This window comes from Macadamia integrifolia, chromosome 14 (assembly GCF_013358625.1).
Source record: "Macadamia integrifolia cultivar HAES 741 chromosome 14, SCU_Mint_v3, whole genome shotgun sequence".
In the NCBI taxonomy this organism is placed as follows: domain Eukaryota; kingdom Viridiplantae; phylum Streptophyta; class Magnoliopsida; order Proteales; family Proteaceae; genus Macadamia; species Macadamia integrifolia.
The window spans coordinates 25,704,218-25,713,257 of NC_056570.1; the positions used below are offsets into that span (position 1 = coordinate 25,704,218).

General features: G+C 35.7%; 1 protein-coding gene across 1 annotated transcript; it reads left to right on the top strand.

The window, feature by feature from the left end:
* Positions 1-4,828: 4,828 nt before the first annotated feature.
* Positions 4,829-8,789, top strand: LOC122060764 (serine carboxypeptidase-like 40). The gene is made up of 8 exons (XM_042623866.1): positions 4,829-5,210; positions 5,558-5,665; positions 5,797-6,068; positions 6,277-6,543; positions 6,762-6,880; positions 7,319-7,405; positions 7,505-7,610; positions 8,613-8,789. Exons 1-8 carry the CDS (start codon positions 4,829-4,831, stop codon positions 8,787-8,789), a joined length of 1,518 nt encoding a protein of 505 aa, XP_042479800.1.
* Positions 8,790-9,040: the final 251 nt, after the last annotated feature.

Genomic DNA, 9,040 nt, shown 5'->3' on the forward strand with positions numbered 1-9,040 from the left:
TTTTTAAAAAAAAAAAAAAAAAAAAAAAAAAAAAAAAAAATAAATAAATAAATAAATAAAAAATAAAAAACTTCTGATGTGAAGATATTACATCCATCATCCACATATGGAACCCCAACAATCCCATCGCAACTACAGCTCCAACAACGGATCATCATCGTCTTATCCTCCTTTTTTCTCTCTTTCTTATTTCCTTCGTTTCATTGAAAAGAACTAATCCAGCTAAGTTGATTCTCACAAAAATGGCAATTTTGAGTGACTTTTCTCTTTTTAAGGGAGTTTTGAATTCCTATAACATACATATGAGAATTTGATTAAGTAGTACTGTGCCTAGTGGGAGTCAATCTGACATTCCATGTTAAACCCCTTGTATAAACCCTTTCATATATGTCTGTTTCAGTTCTATCTTGGGGTTATGGCTTAAAAATTATGAAAACGGAAGTGATTTTTCTTTTAACCCATCTAAGGGTGACAATTTTGGACCAGGGCTGGAACCGAACCATTAGGAAAGGGAATGAATTCATCCAGTGGTTAATGGTTTTAGATCTCTGAATTAGAACCGATTAGTGCATTAATATGGTTCTAGTCCTGACCACTTAAAGCCATAACTATAAAAAAAACTGGACCGCTAACTCAAAAAATCAGACCAATTCACACTACTAGACCCATCACTAGGACTAGGAAGAGGGTTCCTGCTATTCAGTTCAAATTTGGTTTCCATTTTTTGTTCTAATTCCAATTGACATAAACCATTTATAGCTCACTTAAGCTTATTTAAACCAATTATAGCCTTTTTATTGCCCGTTTAAGGATTGTATATAGTCCACTTAGCCAATTAACCCATTTAAATCTCTATTATAGTTCAACTAGCCCAATTACATTGAGTCGGATTATTGATTTGAAATCAATCAACTAAATAGATACCTTGAGTCCATGCCTAAGCCTACCTACGAGGCCTGATTATCTATATGAGTGGAAAAAGTGCATAATCTTAATTTGATAGGAAGTGATTAGGCCCAACTTCTACCCAAAAAAGAAAAAAATTGGCCCAACCAAAACCAAGTAGACCGAACAGATTAACACCCAAAAAACAGTGGTTATAGAATGTCCTGACCTTTCTCAGTTACTCTTTACGGTCAAGAAACAATATTATGGATCAAATCATAGCAGTTACAGAAAAATAGAAACATCTTGCTTCTTTTTAAAATGGCCAATACTCTCCTCTTTTCCTGTTTTCTTTTCTCTGAAATTCCTGTGCTTATATAGATTCGATCATCGATCCAAAATAAGGTTCATCTTCTATAATCTTAAAGGAATCTCAGAAGATCTTTCCAATTTGTTTTTCTTGTTGATCTGTGGGGCAGTGTTTGTTCTGATCAGTTCTTTCAAAAGGTGAAACCATGGATGATGATAGGAGAAAACATGGAAGAAGTGAAAGTTATTATCATGATACACAAAGAAATCCTTAAGATTGTTTCTATGTTTCCAGCAAAAGCCATGGAGAGATTGTTGGAGCAGTACAAGGCATGAAAGTAAGGGTGTTGATTGGTTCGATTTTGATATAGACGGTTCGATTGGATTAGGTGTAATTTTTTTAAGTAAAATCAAAACCGAATCATTTATAAACAGTTTCTTATATTAAAGCTGAAACCATTTATAAACCATTTATGTTTAAATGTATGTAAACTTAATATTGAATAACTTAATCTTACTATGTATATGTTAATTGGTTTAACAGTAAATGGTGTCACGGTACACAGATGAAGAATCGAACTTGGGACCATGCGCCTATGCACACAATCGCCAATTCTTCTTAATCATCTAGGTTACCCACGGATGAGTATTTTCTTCCTTCATTGATGATTTATTTATTTATTTATTTATTTTTAAATATTCCCTTTCATTTCTCAATCTATAAATTGGGAAGCTAGCTCATGTGCTTGCCTAGAATGCATCCAATGATTGGTACGTAGTGGGGCTACTGGAGTCCAATCTTAAATTTCATGTTAAACCCCTTTTATATTTCATATTTTATATCATTGCTCAGATGTTTTCCAGCACTTGAACTGTTGTTGCTACATATGTCTATTTCAGGACTATCTTGGGTTTTTTGGCTTAAAGCTTATAAAACGGGAAGTGGTTTTTCCCCATCTAAGGATCCCCATTTTGGACCAGGTGTGAGAACCAGAATATTGGAACTGACCCACTAGTAATTGAAGCTAATTCTCCCAATAATTAACTGTCATGGATCTCAGAATTGGAACCGATTGATTTATTGCTCTAATTCTGGTCATGAACCCTTAAAGTTGGAACCGTAAAAGAACCAGACAGATAAAAACAGGGAACCAATTTACACCCTATAGCCCATCATGAGGGCTAAGTAGGTGATGATGCCTTTCAATGAGAATTTGCTAAAGTGGAATGATATATTAAGCTGGTGAAGTTGCGTTTAACAATGTGAAGAACTGATATTGGGCAATTATCAATGGTCTGCTTGTGATATTTCACTGCCTTTACATTGATGAAATTTTCACCACAGTTTCATACATTTCAACTGAATATAGCCGACCTTTTGAAATATTGATTTCAACTCCAAATCAGTATTATAGTTTTAAGCGGTGTACTTGAATTAACTGCAGATTTGTAAGAGCTGCAACATATATGATCTCCCTTCGGATATGCAACAACATCATGTTTCATGCAAGGGGCTGATTAGGAGCCATAAAACGACCTATAGAGAAGTCCAGAAAAAGATCCAAAAAAGGGCTTGAATGAGGACTTGGCCAAGAGGACCACAGCCTCATTGAAAAATAAGAAAGATATGTCTTGTTCCTATAGATGCCATTATGCCATCAAGAGGACTTGATCTCAAAGAAGTGCCAAATACTAATGCAAGCCCTGGATCGACATAGGGCTGTAATTGATCCATTGCACGCAGAAGCCTCATATCTATGACTAGATACTTTTTTTTTTTTTGGTAAAGGCTACATGTATTTTATGGTCAATCACTTTAGGCAATCCTATCAAATTTAGGACCTAGCATTCTTAACAGTATCATGTACAGTTCCTCTTATGGGAGCTATATATATATATATGACCAATAAATTAAAAATAATAAAAAAAATCTTCTAAGAGAGGTCGGTTCTTTCACATACCTAAAAAATATAGAAACTAATATAATTTGAATGTCAGGATTAGAAAATCAATTTGATCAGTTGAACATAACTTCTCTATTTAACATACTAGAGAGTCTCATTCATAAAAGCAATATGATAAGACTGATAGCTATGGCTGTAGGGAAATTGACACCTAATAACTAGAATCCGAACACCAAAAACAATATAAATTACAAAGCAATGAGTAGACAGAAGTAAAAGACAAAAAAGAAAACAAATATTTTTGTTGGATCAAACACCAAGAAACACAAAAAAAAAAAAGAAAAAAAAAAGATCTGTACGATACAAAGATTTAAAGAGGTTCACACACCAGGGTGGTGTGCTATATCTTCGGGCAAAGAAGAAGAGGTTTCATTATTTAGAAGAGAGATTACACCGAAGCAGCGACGAGAAAACTCGTCCTGAAACCCTAGCTCGAAAGACCCGAAAATTCAATGACTTTCTCAACAAGCAACAGTACATTATATATATTATAAGTCATGGGTCTACCCATCGGGTCGTGGTGGATCCGGTCGAACCATACCATGGGGGCTAGCCCCCGCACCCCCATACGAGATCAGTGATGGGCTCCGGGCTTGGGCCTATCAACCCAACCCCTCTGCTTCTATCACAGATCTCATAAAACTTCTCATTCGGGTAGCTGCCAAAATATGTCGAATCGGATCAATCTTCAAAACGGGTCAAGAATTCCAGACAAACTTAACAATTTTTACTACTGAATTTTGTTGTAATGAAAAAATAATAATAATTGTTGATCAAATATTTTGATCAACCTATTGTTTGCCCCACTTTAGTTTGGGCAGTCTTTGTCCTTTTGTTTCCTCTTTGATTTACTTACCAACTTGTTTAGTTATAAGAATAAACCATTGATTTTGATGCAGCGACTTCTCCTATGGTTTCATTATTAATTTTCTTTTCTTGTTCTTTCACCCTAATATTTTGGCAGAATATATTTTTTATTCATTAAAAAAAAAGGATGTGTATAATTATAACCTGGGCACTCGCGAGTCAATTCAACAGTTAGAGAAGAACCTATATCCTCAATCCTGTGAAATGGCATCCTACATAAAGGATGTTTTGGATGAGTGAACTAGGAGCTTCAGTTGAGTTTAGACCCCTTATGTAGTTCCTTAACTATCTTTGAATATGCCTCTCATTGCCAGCCTTGTTAGTGAAGGCCGCAATTCATTTTAGAAATTTCCTGCTATCTAGGCTTGTAGTCAAAGGAATGAAATAATTCACTTACCCTTTGTGTTCATAAATACCCTCTTCAATTTTTGAATTTTTCAAAATACCTTTTGAGATTCCATTTCTTTGGTTGCAAGCTGGGTAGTAGAAAAGTTCCTAAATCCTGGGTAGCAGAAAAATTCCATCCAATTGGGGGAAGACAATAGTTGGAGATGAACCTATTTCCATCTTAATCACCTCATTACCATATTTAGCCTTTCAATAACAACTTTTTAACTGATATCCCATGCACTCCCTTCATTCTCAACCAACTTAATTGCACCAATCTGTCCCTCACTCAAGCCACTGCCCTTCACAAGCTTTATATATATATATATATGTGTGTGTGTGTGTGTGTTCATTTAGAAGACACTAAAGCTGCAAGCAATCTAGTAAACCATTTCGGTGCAGAAATAAGAGAAAAGATGAAGAACAGAGGAAATCTTGTTCTTGGAGTACTCCTTTACTTTCTGGTCTTTCTTGGATTGAGCTGCCATGCTACGCAGGGAGATGTTCTTTGGCGTTTAATGTGGGAAAAGGCCACTGCAGAGCCAAAAATAGGTGGTTCTAAGCTCTCTGTTACCAGCGAACGACGTTTTCTCTTGAGTGAAGTTGTTAAACCACAAGCAGGATTGAAAGAGAAAGACAAGATTGATATGTTACCAGGGCAACCTAGGAAGGTAAACTTCAATCAGTATGGAGGTTATGTCACAGTTGATGAAAAAATAGGACGAGCCCTTTATTATTACTTTGTTGAAGCTGAAGGTCCCAAGGATACCTTGCCTCTTGTTCTATGGCTCAATGGAGGTACACTTCTATCTCAATTCTTAATATCATTGTAGAAAACATTTTTTTTTTTAAATAAAATTATATTTTGAATCAAGTGTTTATAAAAAATAAATAAATAAATAAAGGTGATTCATATTGTTAAAAGCGTCTTATCTGGGTTCTGAATCCCTTTTACATCACCCTTGTTTCTCCCTTAGGGCTCTCATTCTTTGGAGTGGAAATGTAGAGCACGTAGAGATTATTCCCACTCTAAAGGATCTCGAGACACTTCTCCTTATCAAAAAAATAAAAATAAAAAATAAGGGTTAATAGTATAATGATGGCAACAGTGATCTAATTCTAGATGAGCAATGATGGCAATGCAGGCCCTGGCTGTTCTTCTGTGGGATATGGAGCAATGGCAGAAGTTGGACCATTTCGAGTGAGTAGTGATGGGAAAACGCTCTACCAGAACCAATATGCCTGGAATAAAGGTGAGATATTAGTTTCTAGATATTTCAGTTTTTAATTAATATCTGTTTCGGATTCCTCATTAGTTTACATAAAGAAGATAAATAATAGAAAGGTAACCTGATGGTTTTTGTTCTTGAAATGGATTGTGCAGTGGCAAATGTTTTGTTCTTAGACTCACCAGTAGGTGCAGGCTTCTCATACACAAACTCCTCATCCGATGAGCAAGTGAATGGAGATGAAAGAACAGCCAATGATGCTTATGTCTTTTTGGTAAATTGGCTAGAGAGGTTTCCTGAATACAAGAACAGGGAATTCTATATAGCTGGGGAAAGCTATGGTGGACACTATGTACCTCAGCTTGCACACACCATTATCCAACATAACAAGGAAGCAAAACAACCCATCAACCTTAAAGGAATTGCAGTATGACTCTCTCTCTCTCTCTCTCTCACACACACATCTGAAAATTATTTTCTTCATTTCTCTTGCAGAAAATATCTCCACTTTCCCATATAAAGAATATTAAAAAGGGATGTTCTTAGTGCACAAGGCTCCCACTATTGCAGAGTCTGAGGAGGGGCACAATGTATATAGAGACTAGATCTAACTCAAGTACTTGTTGATATTGCAGATTGGCAATCCTATGGTCCATGAAGAAGATGATGGTGCTTTGGGTGGACATTTCTTTGAATTTATGTGGTCACGAGGTTTCGTTTCAGAAAAGACTATAGATTCAATCCGCAAAGGCTGTGATTTTTCACAGCCTCCATTCAGAAGGACGAAAGCTTGTTTTCGGAGCATGTATGAAGTCATCGCACCCCTCGAGTTTGTTTTTATGGATAACATATATGCCCCTCTCTGCGATCATCATCTCACTGCCAAACCCATGTATACTTCGGTAAGTATTACCTATTCAATTAGTATCTTCCTTTTTCTTTCTTTTTTTCTCTTAATAAGGAACCCCTTCAACCTGCTCGATTTATTTGAATAAGTTTCATTTTTATACCCTTAAAAAATAGATTAATTGAGTTTAATTTAATATTCCTACCAATCCTATGCTAATTTTTCTTCTGAGTTCTAATGCTTCACCAATCAAATAATTTTCTGTATATGCAGCTTGATTCCTTTGATCCTTGTAATGACATCTACGTGACAGCTTATATGAATCGTCCTGAAGTCCAAAATGCCCTTCATGCCAATGTTACCAAGATCAACTATCCCTGGGAAGAGTGTAGGTATGGAGACTCACTAACCTTCAACTAATCTCTTCATTCTCTACTATGGCTGTCAGTCGGTTGATTTGGACCAGTTTTATTTAGTTTCACCGTTCAGTGCCAGAAAAAAAAAAAAATCAAAACATGATCCAGTAATGGTGCACAAGTTTTATTTCGGTTTTAATTTGTTTGGTTTCACAATTTTATTTAGAAATACAAAAAAATGTTTTCTAATGAATTTTGGGATGGAATAGGTTGAATGGACTGTTGGTTTTGGTCTGGTTTTTAAGTTCGGTTCGTTGTAGTATGGTTTGGTTTCAATCTCATAAAATCCCAATTCAAAACATGATCCAAAAAGCTAATATTTGTTCAATTTGATTCAGGCTAGGTTTGACACCCCTAACTACCGGTATGTTTAATCTTTGCCATGATCTAATGGATTGTGAAATAAAATTGCAGATCTTTGAATTGGACGGATGGGGCATTCAGTGTTTTACCACTATTTACAGAATTTTTGGAGAATGAAATCCGAGTTTTGGTTTACAGGTAAGAAAAACCCGGTCCGTTACAATGATCTGGTTTACTAGAATTACATAATTGTATCTAATGATTTTTTTACTTGAAATATTTCTGTCAATGGAACAGTGGCGATATAGATGCTAAAATTCCAATGACTTTCACTCAAACTTCATTGAAGAGGCTTAACCTCTCAGAGGCAACTCCATGGTATGCTTGGGACTCAAACTCAGAGGTAATACCACACTATCGTTGTCATAGTATCCAATTTCAAGTCATATACTTCTCTCAATCATAAACATAGTTTCAAAATCCAAACGAGATCAACTTTGAATCACGAGGGAGAACCCAAGCAAACAATTACACACAATATGAGAAATGTAATGTGGTTTGACACGAATACCTACATCCACTCAAGAGAATCAGCGATTTCTCACTAATAAGAAAAAAAAAAAAAAAAATCCAGAAACAACTATTTAACGCAATTGGTGCAACTGTGGTGCACAAAGCCCACGCTCACCAGGAGGTCTCAAGTTATTCACCACCTAACTCTTCACCTCACAAAGATATCTCACTTTTGCTCATCTCTTGATTTTGTTCCATAGAGATAATACATAAGGAACCCAAAAACCCTAATCCTCACACAGTTACAATTCTACCTCGTATGTACATTTAATGGACCCAAACCCGATTCAATTACAAATACATGCCCAATAATAAATATGTGAACCTACAAATACAAGACCTCAAACAATAACATAGGTCTTCTTGCTAAATACAAGTATTGATTTCTAAATGATTTCTAAACCTACCAGTCAAAGTGCTAGGGTTTTAGTTTTGATATATCGTAGTATTGTTCGAGTCTGGATCCTCTCTCCACATGGGATCCAAACGTCGATTGGTATCAGACCCTGAGTCAATGATGTATCAATTTCTCTAGCTCGTGGTCTGAACACCTCTTAGACGGTGGGATCTCATGTGGGGAGGGAAACTCCTCTCTCCACGTGGGAAACTTATACAAACTTGCAATGTTCATAGCTGGTCAGTTTTGGGATTGATCATTTTTCTTCAAAGAACTCAAACAACCATCATAGTTTACAGATTAGTGTTGTCTAATGCTAACCTAGTTTGATTTTGATTATTTAGAAAAACATACTAGCACTTCCAAATGTCTTCAACTACATTAAGAGCTGTTGATTAAAGGGAGTTTTGTTGTCCTTGTTATTGTTCATGACAGATTGGAGGATTTAGTGTAGTGTATGAAGGGGGGTTAACATATGCTACAGTTAAGGGAGCAGGTCATGAGGTTCCAAGCTACCAACCAAAACGGGCATTTGTACTTATCAAATCTTTCCTCGATGGCGTCCCTCTTCCTCGTTTACACATTAAAGAGTACAGTGATCCGGAAGTTTAAGCAATGTTCTGTAAACAATTAGTATTTATAATATTTTTTATGATGAGAATATAAGAAAACTAATTGGCATTAAGAAAGAGCATCCAAAGTAACATCTTCGCTTTACATATAATATAGAATAATTGTTCTCTCATAGTTAATACTACTTTGAGGAATGGGATTAATTAGTTTTCCATTTTCATTTCTCAACCCTCCCCGCCCCTCCCATCTAAACAAAAGAAAAACATAATGAAGCTGAATAGGAAATATTT

Excerpts from the sequence above, each read along its gene's own strand:
- LOC122060764 (XM_042623866.1), top strand. The coding sequence starts at position 4,829 with ATGAAGAACAGAGGAAATCTTGTTCTTGGAGTACTCCTTTACTTTCTG. Across the intron at positions 5,211-5,557 it reads TGTTCTATGGCTCAATGGAG|GCCCTGGCTGTTCTTCTGTG; the intron begins GTACACTTCTAT and ends ATGGCAATGCAG. Across the intron at positions 5,666-5,796 it reads CCAATATGCCTGGAATAAAG|TGGCAAATGTTTTGTTCTTA; the intron begins GTGAGATATTAG and ends TGGATTGTGCAG.